Source organism: Mesoplodon mirus (genome assembly GCF_964341445.2).
Source record: "Mesoplodon mirus genome assembly, chromosome: 2".
NCBI lineage: Eukaryota > Metazoa > Chordata > Mammalia > Artiodactyla > Ziphiidae > Mesoplodon > Mesoplodon mirus.
Window position 1 is genome coordinate 143,137,647 of NC_138977.1, and position 20,919 is coordinate 143,158,565.

A 20,919-nucleotide genomic window follows, 5' to 3' on the forward strand; every position below is an offset into this window, starting at 1 on the left:
ACTTCTAAAATTTATCTGTATTTTTGTTGAGTCTAAATTGATATTTTCTCCAAATTTCTACACAGCTAAACCGTCTTCAGGCATTGTTGTCTATTTCAATACTGAGTTATTTTGGCCTCAGCAAAAGAATTGTCTGGGGCTTCCCTGTTGGCACAGTGGTTAAGAATCCACCTGCCAATGCAGGGGACAAGGGTTCAAGTCCTGGTCCGGGAAGATCCCACATGCTGCGGAACAACTAAGCCTGTGTGCCACAACTACTGAGCCTGCGCTCTAGAGCCCGCGAGCCACAACTACTGAGCCCCCGTGCCCAACTACTGAAGCCCGCGTGCCTAGAGCCCATGCTCCACAACAAGAGAAGCCACTGCAATGAGAAGCCTGCTGCACCGCAACGAAGAGTAGCCCCCACTCTCCACAACTAGAGAAAGCCCACGTGCAGCAACAAAGACCCAACACAGCCAAAAATAAAAATAAAATTTAAATAAAAAATTAAAAAAAAAGAATTGTCTGGAATATCCTGGGACCTAGGCAAAACCTTCTCAGATCTCTGTGTAGGAAATAATTTCTTTTCTTAAGAACCTCTTCTCAAGGGCTTAATTCTTGTTTCACAAACATTTGTGAACTCTCCCCTCATAGACCACAGAAATCATTTGTGAACTCTCCCCAGTAGACCACAGAAACCACTTATTCATCTGTAGTATTTCTGTAGGCAGAGTGTGGTATGCACAAAGGAAGGACTGATGAAAGTGAGTCAAGGAAGGTCAGATCTCAATCAGATCATGGGTCACTATAGGCCAGCAATAGTCAGAGGGTCCCTGAGGCCTTTTCAGGGGGTCTGTGATTTTGAAGTTATTTTCATAACAATAAGATGCTACTTTCCTTTTTCACTACGTGGACATTTGTACTAATGGTCTAAAAGCGAGGTTGGTTAATACTGCTGGTACTTAAGTGTGGATCAAGGCCACACATTGACAGGAAACAAAGTTTCATGTCAAAATGTTCTTTATGAAGCAGTGAAAATTGTTAATTTAAAGCCTCTACTCGTAGTACATATCTTTTTTTTTTTTAATTTGGCCACGCCACGTGGCATGTGGGATCTTAGTTCCTCCACCAGAGATTGAACCTGGGCTCCCTGCAGTGGAAGGGTGGAGTCTTAACCACTGGACCACCAAGGAAGTCTGAGTACATATCCTTTTTAATACTCTGTGGGGTGACATGGGAAGTATGCATGAAGCATTTCTACTGAATACGGAAGTACATTAGTTGTTTCAAGGAAAAGCACTTGTATGATTATTTGAATTGTTAGCTGAACTCACTGCTTTTTTCATGGAACTTTTTTTGAAAGCACGACTGACAGACAAATTATGATTATTTAGACTTGGATACTTGGCATACACTTTCTTGTGAATTCAAGAAGGAAAACTATCATTTCAAGGAAAATAATTGACATTTGTTGCCAATGCTTCAAATTCAAGCTTTTAATCACAAATTAGAATTTTTCAAAAATTTGTATCTGCCATCTGAGGTTGACAACTTTCCAACACTTCAAAACTTTTCTGATGGAATCTGTGATGATATTAACAAATGGACTTTTGGGGATATTGTATAATGAAGCCACATTCCACATTGCAACTAACTTTTCAAAAACTACCACTTGTTGAGTTTGGACCACATTTTCTTCATATACTTAACAAAGAAACAAAAACCAACATATACCAATAGATTGTATGCAGAAGTAGATCTGGGACTCCCCTGTTCACTGTTCAGGTGGACAGTGAATAGATTTGCAAACAAAGCCAGTCTTTTTACTTTTCTTTATTTTAGAAAATAGTTATTTTTCATTAAAATGTTTATATAATGAGTTCATTATTTTTTTCAAAATTTTTTTTTAGAAACTTAGTTCTAATTTCTAATATGGTAAATATCAATAGATAATTCATATAACCTCAATAGTTTATAAGAGTTTTGCAAAGGGGTCCTAGGGCCAAAAGTTTGAGAACTCCTATGCTGCTGTAAGCTAACTCCTATGGCGGTGAAACCTAATTCTTTGAGGGATCCTTTCTAGTGGTGGTGAAACAGGTCAGAATCTACCAGGGCTTCAAGTCAAGGCTCTACACAGAAAAGACTTAAGACTTGGGGCTCAGGGCTGTGGCGGAGGCATAGCCAAGACTGCGTCTCCGGTCTCCCTAGAAACCACCCTTCTTAGGTCTCCTGGAGCTCGCCCTCCGTTCCTCTCCGCCTCTCATTGGAGCGGGTTAAGTCAGTGGGCGGTCTGTCGGGAGGGGGGGTGGGGCTTCATTTCCTTCCGGGGCCCTCTCGCAGGAACGTACGGACGTCACGCAGGACGCCGCTGACGCTGACGCTCCTCCTTTGCATACCCCACTGAGCCCTTAGCAGCTGGCGTTGGCGGTTAGTGGGTAAGCGAGCTTTTTCCCTTCGGAGGCCTGGGGTCCCGCAGACTCTAACCTACCTGGCCTGGCCTGGCGCTGCCCAGCGCGTCCGTGCCTCCGTAATGGATCTGAATTTAAACCGAGCGGATTATTTACAGGTAAACCTGAGGGGTTGGGGCGGTCGCTGCGCGGGGTGAGCTGCGCTCCCTGAGAGGATTCGATCCTTCCACTGGCGTCTGTTGGGGTGTCTCGGCGGCGACGCGGCGGCACAGGAGCGGATCTGGGTGCCACCCTCCAGACACCTTGCTCACGGGCAACTCCGGCTTGTTGGTCCACGGGGACTTGGAAAGAGGGAGCACGCGCCCCCGCGGTGCTGGCGTCTGCCAGGTCCTGAAGATGCTCCGAATGTCCTGATGCGCTCCCGGATTCCTCCCCGGGGCCCTTCTCCTCATTCCCGGCTGCAGCTTCTAACTCCCTGATCTCCATCTGTACCCAGTCCCTTCTGCCGAGCGCCAGACACGTTTCTTACTGTGAGCTGGACCCCACGAGCCAGATCATAATAAAAGCAATGACAGCCGTTTTCGAGTGTCTAGTTTATTCTCAGATCTTAACACACGTACATATATTTAATCCTCACAAAAATTCCTGTAGTAGATACATGAGGATCAAGGGGCTCAGAGAAGGTGATTTACATGATAGCGGAAAGGATGGAGTTCCTATTTGTTTCAAATAGGAACTGGTGTTCCGGAGATGGTGTTCTTTCTGTTACACCACCCTGCCTCTCAATATTTCAGCCCTAGACTTTCTCTCCTTCTCCATCTCCTTTTTCAGTAATCCTGTTTTGGCTAATGGTACAAATGTTTGTCCTGTCACTTTCCTTGAGAGTCATGCTAGGTACTTCCCACCTTAATATCTTCCATATCCATCTGGTCACCACATTTTGCTGCTTTTATCTCCTAAATATCTCATGAATCTGTCCCATTTGCTCCCTCCATCTCTGTTACCCCTAGTTCAGTCCTCATCTTCTCTTGCTTGGATAATTGAAATAGCTCCTAGCCTCCAGCTTACCTCCCTCCAAGACATCCTTCACATCATTGCTAGACTGATGTTTCAAAAATACGAATCTAAACAGATTAAACTTTAATACTACTCCCTAGAATATAGAATTAAAGGATAGACCTATACTATATGTAAGTTCTTTCATGGTCTGATGTTTCCACCAGTTTCTGTCTCTTTGGTCCCATTCTCCTCCCTAACCATGCATCACTAGTGACAGTGCCCTACTGAGCAGACCATGCTGTTTCCATCTCCTGTAACTTTTGTAAAATAATCTTCATCATCAGTTAGATTGGATGTCATTGTCATCAGCATGGTGGTATTTTAGATAAAATCTTATGTTGCATTTTCAATAATAACTAATCTATTACCAAAGATTTTAAATTACAAACACACTTTAACAACTGTATGAAGTTGTAAAAGAAGGTTTATAGAAATATTTTTTTGGTGTGAAGTATCTTGCCAGTAATGCCACGTTATTATTTTTGACTTGACAACTTTATAGCATAAATTTTTACTATTTTTGATTGTTTCCTGTATTCTGACTTTTGTAGTATATTTCATTAGAAAATAAGTTCATTGCTGATAATAATTATTTCATATCACTAATTAATTGTAATAAAAAAACAGGCTTACTATGATTAGAATCTGCTGGTCCTTTTAATCTCTGATTTATTAACTTCAAATTAGTGTATCAGAAATCACTCACCAGGCAGCTGATGTGTTTCCTTAGGTGGGAGTGACCTCTCAGAAGACTATGAAGCTACTTCCTGCTTCAAGATATAGAGCCACACAAAAGGTAACGTAGAGATACTGATTTCTCCATATCTCTTCAGCTCTGACAGAGGAGAGGTTTACATTTCCTTCATTATTGATAAGTTTTTTTAAAATTCCAAGGCTAAAATGGAAATGAATTTCTTTTCATTTGAACAGAGATTGGAATACCAAGGGACATTTATAGACAGTAAGTTTCTTGGACATTATAATTATTATGTACAATTAGTAAATAGTATAAGCAAACTAGTTGAAAACATATTCCATTTTTCTGGTAATAATTTACCCTGTGTGTACCAGACTGTGTATATGAAAAAAGAAGTTAAAAAATGAAAAACACAATAGACTGTAGAGAAAATGCTTTTTAAAAACTTTATCATATTTTTAAGAGTAATTAAATATATTGATGTTAATCTTTACATTTAACTAACAATATTGATTATTTTTATAGAAATATTAATCCTGTGATTTCCATAAGACAATTATAATTTCTTGGTAGACTAGTAGGATATTTTAATAGCTGCAAAATAAATATAGTATTCCTATATATTAACATTTTATCAGGATAAATCAACAGATTTTTGATTGTCATTTATTGTATTCACTCAACTAGAGCAACACTTCTCAAACGTTTTGGTCTCAGGACTCTTTTACACTTTTTTTTTTTAAAGATCATTTTATTTATGTTTTATTGAAATATAGTTGGTGTACAATATTATATAAGTTACAGGTGTACAATATAGTGATTCATAATTTTCAAGGTTATATTCCATTTATAGTTATTATAAAATATTGGCTGTATTCCCTGTGTTATACCTTATATCCTTGTAGCTTATTTTATACATAGTAGTTTGTATCTCTTAATCCCCTACTCCTGTGTTGCCCCTCCTCCTTCCCTCTCCCCACTGGTAACCACTGGCAGTTTGTTTTCTATATCTGTGAGTCTGCTACTTCTTTTTTTAATATTCACTAGTTTGTTGTATTTTTTAGATTCTGCATACAAATGTTATCATATAGTTTGTCATTCTCTGTCTGACTTATTTCACTTAGCATAATGCCCTCCAAGTCCATCCATGTTGTTGCAAAAGGCAAAATTTCATTCTTTTTTATGGCTGAGTAGTATTCTTTATCCATCATCTGTTGACGGCCGCTTAGGTTCCTTCCATATCTTGGCAACTGTAAATAATGCCGCTGTGAACATTAGGGTGCATGTACCTTTTCGAATTCATGTTTTTGGGGTTTTTTGGATATATACCCAGGAGTGGCATTGCTGGGTCATATGGTAGTTCTATTTTTAGTTGTTTGAGGAACCTCTGTACTGTTCTCCACTGTGGCTGCGCCAATTTACATTCCCACCAACAGTGTACGAGGGTTTCCCTTTTCTGCACATCCTCGCCAACATTTGTTATTTGTGCCCTTTTTGATGATAGCCATTCTGACTGGTGTGAGGTGATATCTCATTGTGGTTTTGATTTGCATTTCCCTGATGAGTAGCGGTGTTGAGCATCTTTTCATGTGACTGTTGGCCGTCTGCATTTCCTTTTTGGAAAAATGTCTGTTCAGGTCTTCTGCCCATTTTTTAATCAGGTTGTTTGTTTTTTTTAATGTTAAGTTGTATGAGCTGCTTACATATTTTAGATATTAACCCCTTATTGGTTTTATTATTTGCAAATGTTTTCTTCCATTCGATAGGTTGTCTTTTTGTTTTTTTGATGGTTTCCTTTGCTTTGCAAAAGCTTTTAAGTTTAATTAGGTAAATCAACTATACGTCAATAAAAATAAAAGGAAAAAGTTTTAAAAATATCAAATAGGTCTGTCACAACCTCATTTTGATAATTTTTTTTATATATAAATTTATTTATTTATTTTTGGCTACGTTGGGTCTTTGTTGCTGCGTGTGGTCTTTCTCTAGTTGCAGTGAGCAGAGGCTACTCTTCGTTGCGGTGCAGCGGGCTTCTCACTGTGGTGGCTTCTCTTGTTGCGGAGCATGGGCTCTAGGCACGCAAGCTTCAGTAGTTGTGGCACTCGGGCTCAGTAGTTGTGGCTTGCGGGCTCTAGAGCTCATGCTCAGTAGTTGTGGTGCACGGGCTTAGCTGCTCCGTGGCATGTGGGATCTTCCCGGACCAGGGCTCAAACCCGTGTCCCCTGCATTCGCAGGCTGACTCTTAACCACTGCTCCACCAGGGAAGTGCCTTATAATGTTTTAAAAGTTAATCTTAAAATGTTCTTATGCTCCAGTTAAAGGAAAAAAAATTGCCTCCTTGCCATTTCTGTCTATTTTCTTGTTCTGTTTACCTTGTAGGAACAGAACAGAAAGCCAGCTACTTCCATAACAACTCTTCATAGCCTTCTCTTTGGCCCTTTCTTACCATTCTTTGGTGGATATTTTTTGTGGGGATGTCTTTACTAGATTTTCTCATCTCTACTTTTAAAATCATAATTTATATATTGAGAATCTTGTTTTCCCCATATAAGTTAGTAGGGCATAATAACAGTAATTTTAGATTCTCTTCAATCTGTTACAGGTGGTTGTTGGAGATCATGATGGAGTAGTTATGTGCTTTGGCATGAAGAAGGGAGAAGCAGTGGTATGTGTACCTTTTGAATACTCCTACATTAAAATTTTTTCTAAAGCATAATGAAAAATAGGTTGAGGGAAGTAGTCATATGAAGTATGAGATTACAGGCAGCATGAGAATCATTTGCTAGCCATTTGTAAAACATCTTTGACAGCATAGGGTGATATGTTAGTTTTTTATGCTGTGTAACAAGTTACCTCAAATTTAGGGGCTTAAAACGAAACACATTTATTATCTCATGGGGCAGGAGTCCAAGCTCGAGGCCTCACATGGCTGCAACACAGGTACAGCCAGGCTCTATTTCTTTCTGGAGCTCAGAGTCCTGTTCCAAGCCCATGTAGTTGTTGGAAGAATTCGGTTCTTTACTGTTGTTAGACTGAGGTCCCCACTTTATTGCTGTCCGTAAGCCAGGGCCTGCTTTCAGCGTCCTGAGGCCCGCCACAATTCCCTGCCATGCGCTCTTCTCCCAGGCCCTTGCACAACATGGTGAACTGCTGCTTCAGGCCAACAGGGAAATCTGTCTAGTCTGCTAAGATGGAGTCTTATATAACAGTGTAACATGAACGTGACCATCGCATCACCTTTGCCACTTAATATAACCTAACCAAGGAAGTGAGTTTTATGTCATCATATTCCCAGATCATAGTTTACAAGTGATGGGTCTGAGATGTGAACTCTTATATTCATTCTACATTATATGAAATTTGCAAAAAGATGAAGAGGGTAAAAACTATCAGAAACTCAGTGTTTCCATTGTTCATATATCCTTCCAGATATTTTATTCTCTGTGTATAAGTCATTGGCGGTGAAGGGAAGAAACTGATGCCAATAATAAAATATAAAATAACGAGGAATAAACTAAGGATGCAAATGTTTCCAATTAAATAGAGAGATATGAAGTTATATGCTCAGATTTTTAGTAAATTCTACAGTCCTTTATTTATACTACTAAAATTTATAAAATTGTAAGAGAACCAGGAGAGATTAGTTTTAAAAAGATGATTAAGGTATAAAAACATGTCCACTGGAACCAGCTGAGGAATCTTGGTAAAATGCAGACTCTCCTTCAGTAGATCTGGGGTTGGGCCTGAGAGTCTGCATTTCTAATAAGGTAAGTGATGCTAATGCTGCTGCTTAGCAAACCCTACTTTGAGTTGCAAGAGTTTAGATTTTAATGATGTCATTGAAATGCAATGTGTGTGGGAATAAACGTTGCAAAGTTTGCAGATATTTAGCAAAAAACCCAGAAGACCACTGGATACATTTGTATCTAAAGGTGTTCCTATTTAGAACTATAATATTTTGTAAGTTTAAAATCACAACATTTTTTATGGTAAAAGAAAATACTTGGAATAAATTTGTGTACTTAATTGTTTCCTCAATGATTTTTGCAGACAGCCTTCAAGACTTTACCTGGGCAGAAGATTGCCAGATTGGAACTAGGAGGGGTTCTTAACACGCCCCAGGAGAAAATTTTTATTGCTGCAGGATCTGAAATTAGAGGCTTCACAAAGAGAGGAAAACAGTTTCTCTCTTTTGAAACAAACCTCACTGAAAGCATTAAAGCTATGTATGTTTATTCTCTTTTTTATTTTTACATATCCATTTACAATATTTTGGATAGGTGACAAACATCAGATTAAGTATCACATCTTAGTAGGTTATCTGGGAAATAATTAAAGATACTTTATTAGTCGGAAATTAAATTTGACCTGGAGTCAATACAAAATCAATTGGGTGTTGAAATCTTATCTTTTTAAGACATTTATATTATTTATAGCTTCATTTTTGACTAGTTAGTTCAGTTATGATTCATGATCAAAGTATAAAAGAATGAAAGAAAATCTCCAGATATTTAAGTTCCTGTTGCTTTGCTGTCTCTGGTAGTTCTGATTTCGAGGTAGCATCATTTTGTTAAAAGGCTGACCATCGAAGTTAATGACTACCAAAAAGGTATAATTTCAGGTGAGTCAGGTAAGACTCTAAGTGAAAAATAGCTTCCTTAATGGCTTCCTGCTATGTGAAATTTTGCAATTAAAATTTTAGTTTTTGAATCATGGAGAACTGGAAGAAGCTTTAAAGTTTATCTATCCACGGTTCTTCAAAGCTGCTACTTAGGAGAAGCCCTTGGAAGCTTTAAACAATAGATTCCTTGTCCTACCTCATACCTGCAGAATCAGAATTATTAGCAGTGGGTTAAAAGAACAGTTTTTCATTTGAATCCTATGCAGCCATGTTATATAAGCAGGCAGACCTTGGTTTGGAAACTACTGATCCAGAGGTCTATTAATGTATAGCTGCCCTGTGTAATTCTGTATAATGCACAGCATGTGTCCTGATGTCTGGGCTGTAAAACTTAGGTTTGGTGAGATTACATAAGAATTAAACAGTGGCAAGTGGAAGTAATTTCAGTGGCTTAATAAGAATATCATTCATTTCTAGAAATGCTTTTCTAGATAGACATGGCCAGTGATAATTGTGAAATACTAAAACCAAAGTAGGTAATTATTAGCATACCTCCACATTCAGAAAGGTATATGGGTTGAGGTATGAGGAAGCTAAGGAGTTTCCCAGCCAATAGTCTCTTTAGCTAGTTTCTTAAATGTTTTTACTGGAGTGGCAGAGGTAGGATGGAAAGGTTCTTTACTCAGTTTTTGAAAATTTATTATCTGAATCACCACATTGATAAGGTTGCATGGGAAAACAAGATTATAACTTGACAATATTCAGTAAGAAAACTGACCACTTATACAATTGATTACCACTCATTAATCCTTCCCTGCTTATAATGCAGATGGATTTGAAAATGAAATTTCAAATCTTGTAAGAGATTTAGAATTTCATTAAGTTGATAAAAATTATATTAAGAGAACTTTTTATTTATTTTAAACAGCATGTTCTTATTAGTTATCTATTTTATACATATTAGTGTATATATGTCAATCCCAATCTCCCAATTCATCCCACCACCACCAGCCCCCTGCCACTTTTCCCCCTTGGTGTCCATACGTTTGTTCTCTACATCTGTGTCTCTATTTCTGCCCTGCAAACCGGTTCATCTGTACCATTTTTTTAGGTTCCACATATATGCGTTAATATACGATACTTGTTTTTCTCTTTCTGACTTACTACACTCTAGACAGTCTCTAGATCCATCTACGTCTCTACAAATGACCCAATTTCGTTCCTTTTTATGGCTGAGTAATATTCCATTGTATATATGTACCACATCTTCTTTATCCATTCATCTGCTGATGGGCATTTAGGTTGCTTCCATGACCTGGCTATTGTAAATAGTGCTGCAATGAACATTGGGGTGCATGCGTCTCTTTGAATTATAGTTTTCTCTGGGTATATGCCCAGTAGTGCAATTGCTGGGTCATATGGTAATTCTATTTTTAGTTTTTTAAGGAACCTTCATACTGAGCTTCATAGTGGCTGTATCAATTTATATTCCCACCAACAGTGCAAGAGGGCTCCCTTTTCTCCACACTCTCTCCAGCATTTGTTGTTTGTAGATTTTCTGATGATGCCCATTCTAACTGGTGTGAGGTGATACCTCATTGTAGTTTTGATTTGCATTTCTCTAATAATTAGTGATGTTGAGCATCCTTTCATGTGTTTTTTGGCCATCTGTATGTCTTCTTTAGAGAAATGTCTATTTAAGCCTTCTGCCCATTTTTGGATTGGGTTGTTTTTTTTTTTAATATTGAGCTGCATGAGCTGTTTATATATTTTAGAGATTAATCCTTTGTCTGTTGATTCGTTTGCAAATATTTTATCCCATTCTGAGGGTTGTCTTTTTGTCTTGTTTGTAGTTTCCTTTGCTTTGCAAAAGCTTTTAAGTTTCATTAGGTCCCATTTGTTTGTCTTCATTTTTATTTCCATTACTCTAGGCGATGGATCAAAAAAGATCTTGCTGGGATTTATGCCAAAGAGTGTTCTTCTTATGTTTTCCTCTAAGAGTTTTATAGCATCCAGTCTTACATTTAGGTCTCTAATCCATTTTGAGTTTATTTTTGTGTATGGTGTTAGGGAGTGTTCTAATTTCATTCTTTTACATGTAGCTGTCCACTTTTCCCAGCACCACTTATTGAAGAGACTGTCTTTTCTCCATTGTATATCCTTGCCTCCTTTGTCATAGATTAGTTGACCATAGGTGTTTGGGTTTATCTCTGGGATTTCTATCCTGTTCCATTGATCTATATTTCTGTTTCTGTGCCAGTACCACATTGTCTTGATTACTGTAGCTTTGTAGTATAGTCTGAAGTCAGGGAGTCTGATTCCTCCAGCTCCGTTTTTTTCCCTCAAAACTGCTTTGGCCATTCAGGGTCTTTTGTGTCTCCATACAAATTTTAGGATTTTTTGTTCTATTTCTGTAAAAAATGCCACTGGTAATTTGTTAGGGATTGCATTGAATCTGTAGGTTACCCTGGGCAGTATAGTCATTTTCACAATATTGATTCTTCCAATCCATGAACATGGTATATCTCTCCATCTGTTTGTAGCATCTTTAACTTCTTTCATCAGTGTCTTATACTTTTCTGCATACAGGTCTTTTACCTCCTTAGGTAGCTTTATTCCTAGGTATTTATTCCTTTTGTTGCAGTGGTGAATGGTATTGTTTCCTTAATTTCTCTTTCTGCTCTTTCGTTGTTAGTGTATAGGAATGCAAGAGATTTGTGTGCATCAATTTTGTATCCTGCAACTTTACCAAATTCATTGATTAGCTCTAGTAGTTTTCTGATGGCATCTTTAGGATTCTCTATGTATAGTATCATGTCATCTGCAAACAGTGACAGTTTTACTTCTTTTCCAATTTGGATTCCTTTTATTTCTTTTTCTTCTCTGACTGCCGTGACTAGGACTGCCAAAACTGTGTTAAATAATAGTGGCAAGAGTGGACATCCTTGTCTTGTTCCTGATCTTAGAGGAAATGCTTTCAGTTTTTCACTGTTGAGAATGATGTTTGCTGTGGGTTTGTCATATACGGCCTTTATATGTTGAAGTAGCTTCCTTCTATGTCCACTTTCTGGAGAGTTTTTATCATAAATCAGTGTTGAATGTTTTCAAAAGCTTTTTATGCATCTATTGAGATGATCATATGGTTTTTCTTCTTCAATTTGTTAATGTGTATCACATTGATTGATTTGCGTATATTGAAGAATCCTTGCATCCCTGGGATAAATTCCACTTGATCATGGTGTATGATCCTTTTAATGTGTTGTTGGATTCTGTTTGCTAGTATTTTGTTGAGGATTTTTGCACTGTATTCATCAGTGACATTGGTCTGTAATTTTCTTTTTTTGTAGTATCTTTGTCTGGTTTTGGTATCAGGGTGATGGTGGCCTCATAGAATGAATTTGGGAGTGTTCCTTCCTCTGCGATTTTTTGAAAGAGTTTGAGAAGGATGAGTGTTAGCTCTTCTCTAAATGTTTGATAGAATTCACCTCTGAAGACATCTGGTCCTGGACTCTTGTTTGTTGGAAGATTTTTAATGACAGTTTCAATTTCATTACTTGTGATTGTTCTGGTTCATATTTTCTATTTCTTCCTGGTTCAGTCTTGGAAGTTTATACATCTCTAAGGATTTGTCCATTTCTTCCAGGTTGTCCATTTTATTGGCATAGAGTTGCTTGTAGTAGTCTCTTGTGATGCTTTGTATTTCTGTGGTATCCATTGTAACTTATCCTTTTTCATTTCTAATTTTATTGATTTGAGTCCTCTCCCTCTTTTTCTTCATGAGTCTGGCTAAAGGTTTATCAATTTTGTGTATCTTCTCAAAGAACCGGCTTTTAATTTTATTGATCTTTGCTATTGTTTTCTTTGTTTCTATTTCATTTATTTCTGCCCTGATCTTTATGATTTCTTTCTTTCCACCAATGTTAGGTTTGGTTGTTCTTCTTTCTCTAGTTCCTTTAGGTATAAGGTTAGATAGTTTATTTGAGATTTTTCTTGTTTCTTGAGGTAGGCTTTTATAGCTATAAACTTCCCTCTTAGAACTGCTTTTGCTGCATCCCATAGGTTTTGAATCATCATGTTTCATTTGTCTCTAGGTATTTTTTGATTTCTTCAGTGATCTCTTGGTTATTAAGTAGTGTATTGTTTAGCCTCCATGTGTTTGTGTTTTTTACATTTTTTCCCTGTAATTGACTTCTAGTCTCATAGTGCTGTGTTTGGAAAAGATGCTTGATATGATTTCAGTTTTCTTAAATTTACCGAGGCTTGATTTGTGACCCAAGATGTGATCTATCCTGGAGAATGTTCTGAGAAGAACGTGTAATCTGCTGTTTTTGGATAGAATGTCCTATAAAAATCAATTAAATCTATCTGGTCTGTTGTGTCAGTTAAAGCTTGTGTTTCCTTATTAATTTTCTGTCTGGATGATCTGTACATTGGTGTAAGTGAGGTGTTAAAGTCCCCCACTATAATTGTGTTACTGTCAATTTTCTCTCTTATAGCTGTTAGCAGTTGCCTTATCTATTGAGGTGCTCCTATGTGGGTGCATATATATTTATAATTGTTATATCTTCTTGGATTGATCTCTTGATCATTATGTAGTGTCCCTCCTTGTCTCTTGTAACATTCTTTATTTTAAAGTCTATTTTATCTGATATGAAAATTGCTACTCCAGCTTTCTTTTGATTTCCATTTGCATGCAGTATCTTTTTCCATCCACTCACATTGTCTGTATGTGTTCCTAGGTCTGAAGTGGGTCTCTTGTAGACAGCCTATATGGGTCTTGTTTTTGTATCCATTCAGCGAGCCTGTGTCTTTTGGTTGGAGCATTTAGTCCACTCACGTTTAAGGTAATTATCGATATGTATGTTCCTAATACCATTTTCTTAATTGTCATGGGTTTGTTTTTGTAGGTCCTTTTCTTCTCATGTGTTTCCCACTTAGAGAAGTTCTTTTAGCATTTGTTGTAGAGCTGGTTTGGTGGTGCTGAATTCTCTTAGCTTTTGCTTGTCTGTAAAGCTTTTGATTTCTCCGTCAAATCTGAATGAGATCCTTGCCGAGTAGAGTAATCTGGGTTGTAGGTTCTTCACTTTCATCACTTTAAATATATTGTGTCACTCCATTCTGGCCTGTAGAGTTTCTGCTGAGAAATCAGCTGTTAACCTTATGGGAGTTCCCTTGTATGTTATTTTTCATTTTTCCCTTGTTGCTTTCAGTAATTTTTCTTTGTCTTTAGTTTTTGTCAATTTGATTACTATGTGTCTCAGCACGTTTCTCCTTGGGTTTATCCTGCCTGGGACTCTCTGCACTTCCTGGACTTGGGTGGCTATTTCCTTTCCCATGTTAGGGAAGTTTTTGACTATAATCTCTTCAAATATTTTCTCTGGTCCTTTCTCTCTCTCTTCTCCTCTGGAACCCCTATAATGTGAATGTTGTTACGTTTAATGTTGTCCCAGAGGTCTCTTAGGCTGTCTTCATTTCTCTTTCTTCTTTCTTCTTTATTCTGTTCCACAGCAGTGAATTCCACCATTCTATCTTCCAGGTTACTTATCTGTTCTTCTGCCTCAGTTATTCTGCTGTTGATTCCTTCTAGTGTATTTTTCATTTCAGTTATTGTATTGTTCATCTCTCTTTGTTTGTTCTTTAATCCTTCTAGGTTTTTTAAAAACATTTCTTGCATCTTCTTGATTTTTGCCTCCATTCTTTTTCCGAGGTCCTGGATCATCTTCACTATCATTATTCTGAATTCTTTTTCTGCATTCTTTTTCTGCAAGGTTGCCTATCTCCACTCCATTTAGTTGTTTTTCTGGGGTTTTTCTTGTTCCTTCATCTGGTACAAAGTCCTCTGCCTTTTCATTTTGTCTATCTTTTATGTATGAGGTTTTCCTTCCACAAGGTGTGGAATTGTAGTTCTTCTTGCTTCTGCTGTCTGCCCTCTCTTAAGAGAACTTCTGAAATCGTATGCAGAGCCACAGAGTGAAGCCATTTGAACAATAATTGAAGAAGAGAAAATCAATGAGGATCATTATAGGATAATTTTAGTGTCAAAAAATTTTTAATATAGACCTTAGAGGAGAAGTGGAAAAGTAGGTGAAACCGTCAAATAAATACCCTCTTTATGATCACGTGGTGATAGCTATCTAGAAGTGAAGATAATATACTAGTATATAATTTTTGTCAAAAATTTTAGCTCCCCAGTGGAAACTTGATTCATTATAAGAATTATAACATAGTTGTGATTATTTATCTAAATTTTGTTAAATATAATTTGAAATCAAGTTATTATTTCTTTTTTCAAGTTAAAATTCTAGTGAAGTCATTTTTTTCCACTGTCTGTTATTTAGTTTCAAGTAGATCCAGTTCAAATAGCCTTATTATATTCAGTGTGGTAGTAAGAAAGCTAACTGTAGAGTTAAAAACTGAGTTGCAATCCAGTCTGCTGTCTACTAGTTCTGTGCCTTTATGCAAGTTACTTAACATTTTATTATTCTCCTTAAAAAGGGATAATAATAGTCCCTAGTTTATAAAGTTACGAGGATTGAGCTAATACATGTAAGTCACTTAGGACAGTGCTTGGCACATAGTACACATTCAAAAAAGTTACTTTTTGATATAGTAATTGTCTTCAGATACAGACGGTGAATATTACCATTATCTTGTCTTTGTTTTCAGTTTTTCTGAGCTCAATTTTTGAGAAGCCTGAAGCCTGTAGAACCTCATTTTCAGCTTTCAAAATCAATGCTTTACCAAAAGGCTAGAAATTAAGTGGGGGAAACGAAAACAAACAAAAAGTGTCCTCTGAGTCTGTGATAAAATGATTGTAAACTGTACATAAATAAAATTTTATTTTCATCTCTGAAAATAATTCAGGAGCTTCCTGAATCTTAAATTGATATCTTAAATTACTTTTAATATTCTCAGGCACATATCTGGCTCAGACCTTTTTCTCAGTGCAAGTTATATCTATAACCATTATTGTGACTGCAAAGACCAACATTATTACCTTTCTGGAGACAAAATCAATGATGTCATCTGCCTTCCAGTGGAAAGAGTACTTCATGATGTACCGGTGTTGGCCTGCCAGGACAGAGTACTCAGAGTTTTACAGGTTGCTGTTATTTGCATTTTTATAGTTTTTCATAATTTAGGTAAAAAAATATTGCTGAACAGTATATACTTGAGATAAATTACTTTAGTGACTACTGCCACTTTAAATATCTTAAAATTATATCTTGAAAAAATTTTTAAATATTTTAATTAACAAACTAAGTTTTATTTTTTTTTACTTGAGGCGAATGTGTAGAAATCTTTGACAAGTTTTTAGAGAGGAATATATGGAAGAAAGGACACTTCCCCCCCACACATAATATATGAGTTAGTACAATAAGAATCTAATGCCTTTGCTATAGGAAACCCTTCCTAGCTTTTCCTTTTTTTTTTTTTTTTGCGGTACGCGGGCCTCTCACTGTTGTGGCCTCTCCCGTCGTGGAGCACAGGCTCTGGACGCACAGACTCAGCGGCCATGGCTCATGGGCTTAGCCACTCCATGGCATGTGAGATCTTCCAGGACCGGGGCATGAACCCGCGTCCCCTACCTTGGCAGGCAGACTCTCAACCACTGAGCCACCAGGGAAGCCCCCCCCCTTTTTTTATTTCCTCCATCACCCTCCCCTCTCCCAAAAAATCAAATTAAAGGAGGAAATTGGGTTGAGGAGAGGGTGTTAATCTTTAACAGGAGAGAGTTGAGATCAGGGTTGTATCATTTGAATTTACCCAGCATTTATTACAGTATGTTGAACAGAATAAGCCCTCCGTAAATATTTGAAAAAGCATCTACTATCTTTATATTTCTATTAAAAACCATGATTGGCTAAGACAACTACTTAAGGCCACTGTTATTAGTAGTACTAATTACAACTGTCTTCTTGAAAGTGACTTTTTTTTTTGGCCGCACCACACAGCTTGCGGGATCTTAATTCCCAGACCAGGGATTGAACCCAGACCCTCGGCGGTGAAAGTGCTGAGTCCTAACCACTGGACCAGCAGGGAATTCCAAAAGTGACTTTCAATAAAATAGACATATCCTCTCTCTCTCTCTCTCTCTCTCTCTGTCTCTCTCTCTCTCTCTCACACACACACACACGCACACGCACACACACACACACACCCCCCAAGACCCATAAAACAAAGTTTAGATGTAAATAACATATAACAAGTGGATTAATTGGATCAAAATTTAGGGTGATAGTGCAATTGAACAAAAAGTCTTGCTGTTTATTCCGTACCACCAAAGGATATCTCACTCTTTGGAATTTCATAGTTAGATGGCCTGTCTCGGCACCAGCCCTTTTGTAGAAGAAATCCAGTGATTCTGTGAAGTTCTTTTTTTTTTTTTTTCTCTATGGGGAATTAAAATAATGTTCAAGGTTCACTCTAGGGGCATGAACGATTAATTTCTCCCCTAGCCTGTTCCCAAATATGAGTTGTTTGAATAAGGCTTTTAACGAGTTGGCTCACACCTATTTAGAAATTGATATGGCAGAATTCTAGGATTCTGCTTTGTTTAATAAGAGAACCATATGCTAATTGTAAAAAAAAATTCACTAAGTATTTGTGGAAAGTAAAAAATTGAAGTCTTTCCTCTGCCCTGCACACTTTTCCCCTACTGCCCCTCTGCCTTTGTAGGCAATCCGTTACCCCAAAGGTAGCCTTTTAAAAACAGTTCTGTGTGTATTCTTCTGTGTTTATATAGTTACATGTAGATATCTGTGAATTTTTCATGTTTTTCTAAATAAAATATAAAGCATATGGCTCTTATATATTCTATATATATTTAAAAATTTTAAACTAATGGTATACCAGATTTACTGTAATTTTGCCAATGTTTTTTCATTGAGTGATTTATCATATTTTTTCTATGTGAATTTAATACTTCTACCTCATTCTTTAACAGCTTCACAAATACTATGCAAATACTATGCATTATAAGTGACAAAATTGAAAAAAAGACAAATAAAAGGATTTAACTGTTTTCTTATGTAAATTGCAGGTCATTCTGCCTCTTACTAGAGTGGGTTTTGGAAATACCCAAAGGCAAGGCCAGAGTTTTCTGAGTCTGTTTGAATGTGCTCTAAGTTAAATCCCTTGAGTTAGAGAGGACAGAAGAAACAACTTGTTCCTGGAAAGTTTTGATAGAGAAATTTACCAGTGTCAAGTTTTCAGGCAAACAAATACCTAAAGTGAAAAGTATTCAAAGTGGAGAATATTTGAAATATTTATTTCCTCACTCTTTATATTTTATATATGTATATTTCTATTATAAAATGAGTTGACATGTGCAGAATTGCTAACAAATAGAAGTTAATATTCACAATCTAGTTTTTTGCAGTAGTTTTATTCCAGGGTTCTTTATATGAATATTGATATTATCTATGAATACCTATATTATTTTAAATTTGTCTTCTGTTTTAGTTTAAAAATTTTTGTTCTCCTTCAGGGATCTGATGTGATGTATGAAATTGAAGTTCCTGGCCCACCTACTGTTTTAGCCCTACACAATGGAAATGGCGGTAATCAGGGCTTTATTTTTGACAATCAAATAAGGGAGTGAGTTACGTTATTTAAGTTTAGATATTTCAGGTTTTTTAATCATTTAATTATATATTAAGTGAAAATGTGAAATTGTAGGAAGAACATGAACTGGAATACAGACAATTGTCTTCTAACTTGCCAGTTGCTAACAGTAATGTGTTATTGAACTTTAATTTTTTAGTTTCCTCATCTTAAAATTAGTTGATGAGGAAAGGTCTTATCTCTTATGGTTATAAATTCTGTGAATGTATAACCATCCTTCTAAATTAAGTAAATTAATTAAAATCCGTCTTTTTATAATATTTTAAATGAGATTTTTACATGAAAGACAATACATCTGAAAATATTTCAATTTTAAAGAAATAGTGTGAGTTGTGGGATAAATATATGTTGACTTTAAATATAACTAGGTGACTCTGGAGAAGACCTTTTGTTTGGAACGTCAGATGGAAAACTTGGGCTTATTCAGATCACTACATCCAAACCAATACACAAGTGGGAAATTCGAAATGAGAAAAAGAGGGGAGGTATATTTTTTAAATTAATTAATTAATTATTTATTTATTTTATTTTCGGCTGCGTTGGGTCTTCATTGCTGCGCGTGGGCTTTCTCTAGTTGTGGCGAGCGGAGGCTATTCTTTGTTGCAGTGCGGGGGCTTCTCATTGTGGTGGCTTCTCTTGTTGAGGAGCACAGTCTCTAGGTGCGCGGGCTTCAGTAGTTGTGGCACGTGGGCTCAGTAATAGTGGCTCATGGGCTCTAGAGCGCAGGCTCAGTAGTTGTGGCACATTGGCTTAGTTGCTCCGCGGCATGTGGCATCTTCCTGGACCAGGGCTCAAACACGTATCCCCTGCATTGGCAGGCAGATTCTTAACCACTGCACCACCAGGGAAGTCGGGAGGTATGTTTTTTATGTAATTCAGATTCTGAATTTCAGTGATTATTAAATAAAATATACTGGGAATTTCCTGGTGATTCAATGGTTAGGACTCCCTGCTTTCACTTCCAAGGGCGTGGGTTCGATAGATAGATAGATAAATAGGTCAACCTACATTATATAGTTCATTCTGTTTCATTTATTCATAATGAATAGCAGACTTAGCAATTTACAGAGCTGCCTCAGGTTTATTTACTGTTTGTTTATTTAGCAGGTCTATCATACTTTTGCCATAATTTTTAAAGTAATATATGCTAATAGTAGATTGGGATGGATAGACTTTTATGGACTAATGTCTATCTATAACATTAATCTATGCTGAAAACCATTTTTTGTTTTTTGCTGTAGGGAATTAATTGGAATTTAGGAGTACTTGGTATGAGGCAAAGAAGTGCAGTCGGGTCAGGGAATATTCCTTTTTTCTAAGGAATTTACACCTTTCTAAGGGGAATTTATATCTGACTTGATAGGTTTGGATGGCTATTTATAAGTACAGCATGAGATCTGATTGACAAGAAAACGTGTTAACAATGTATAAGATTTAGGGTAAAAGAATGTCCAGGAAGAGGAAAAAATAAAGGCAGAGGACTTGAGGCAGAGGTAAACTCGATTCATTTGAGGAGAAGAAGGAAGACCAGTGTGGCTAAATACATTCGTATGGCATGAGATGGAGTCACAGAGGTAGGGTAAGGCCAAATCACGAAGGTCCTCATGAGCCTTGGTAAAGGGGTTTGAATTTTAATCTAACTGTAGTGGGGAGTCATTGGAGAATTGTAAGTGGGGGTATGATGTGATCTAATTTACCAAACTAAAACAAAAACACTCCGTGGAGAGTGGGTTTGTAGGGAAGCAGATCAAAATTAGAGGCATGGAGTTCAATTGGGAAGTTATTGTTATAGTTGTTTTGGTTTTTTTTAATTTTAATTTTTATTTATTTATTTATTTGTTTTTTTTTTTATATTTGCCTGTGTTGGGTCTGTGTTGCTGCATGCAGGCTTTCTCTAGTTGTGGTGAGTGGAGGCTACTCTTTGTTGCGGTGCGCGGGCTTCTCATTGTTGTGGCTTCTCTTGTTGTGGAGCATGGACTCTAGGTGCATGGGCTTCAGTAGTTGTAGCACGTGGGCTCAGTAGTTGTGGCTTGCGGGCTTTAGAGCGCAGGCTCAGTAGTTGTGGCGCCTGGGCTTAGTTGCTCCGTGGCACGTGGGATCTTCCTGGCCCAGGGCTCAAACCCATGTCCCCTGCATCAGCAGGTGGATTCTTAACCACCGCGCCACCAGGGAAGCCCTATAGTTGTTTTAACTTACCCTGTTTTTTTTTTCCTACTCTGATTTGATATATATATTTTTTCATTCATACTTGGTATATTTTTTACTATAATATCAATTTTATTGATAACTTATCACTTACCTTTTTTAAAGGTATTTTGTGTATTGACAGCTTTGACATTGTGGGTGATGGGGTTAAAGATTTACTTGTTGGAAGAGATGATGGAATGGTGGAAGTGTATAGTTTTGATAATGCAAATGAGCCTGTTCTACGATTTGATCAGGTAAGTTCACTTTTAAAAAGACTATATATGCTTATTATTCATCAAACAATTATAGAGATGACTGACTTTGTGTTTTATTAAATGAAATAT

At 37.1% G+C, this 20,919-nt stretch overlaps 1 protein-coding gene across 3 annotated transcripts in view; it reads left to right on the forward strand.

Moving 5' to 3' along the window:
* Positions 1-2,270: 2,270 nt before the first annotated feature.
* The window catches only part of BBS7 (Bardet-Biedl syndrome 7), a 44,650-nt gene continuing 26,001 nt past the window's right edge, over positions 2,271-20,919 (forward strand). For 2 of the 3 annotated variants that reach the window (XM_082640808.1, XM_082640807.1), the window contains exons 1-8: positions 2,271-2,545; positions 4,177-4,242; positions 6,743-6,805; positions 8,191-8,366; positions 15,677-15,863; positions 18,252-18,324; positions 18,757-18,873; positions 20,699-20,829. In XM_082640808.1, coding sequence (XP_082496934.1) covers positions 2,510-2,545; positions 4,177-4,242; positions 6,743-6,805; positions 8,191-8,366; positions 15,677-15,863; positions 18,252-18,324; positions 18,757-18,873; positions 20,699-20,829 — 849 coding nt within the window. In that variant the 5' untranslated portion in view covers positions 2,271-2,509. The remainder of the gene's footprint in view (positions 2,546-4,176; positions 4,243-6,742; positions 6,806-8,190; positions 8,367-15,676; positions 15,864-18,251; positions 18,325-18,756; positions 18,874-20,698; positions 20,830-20,919) is intronic. The other variant, XM_082640809.1, reaches the window with a different exon arrangement.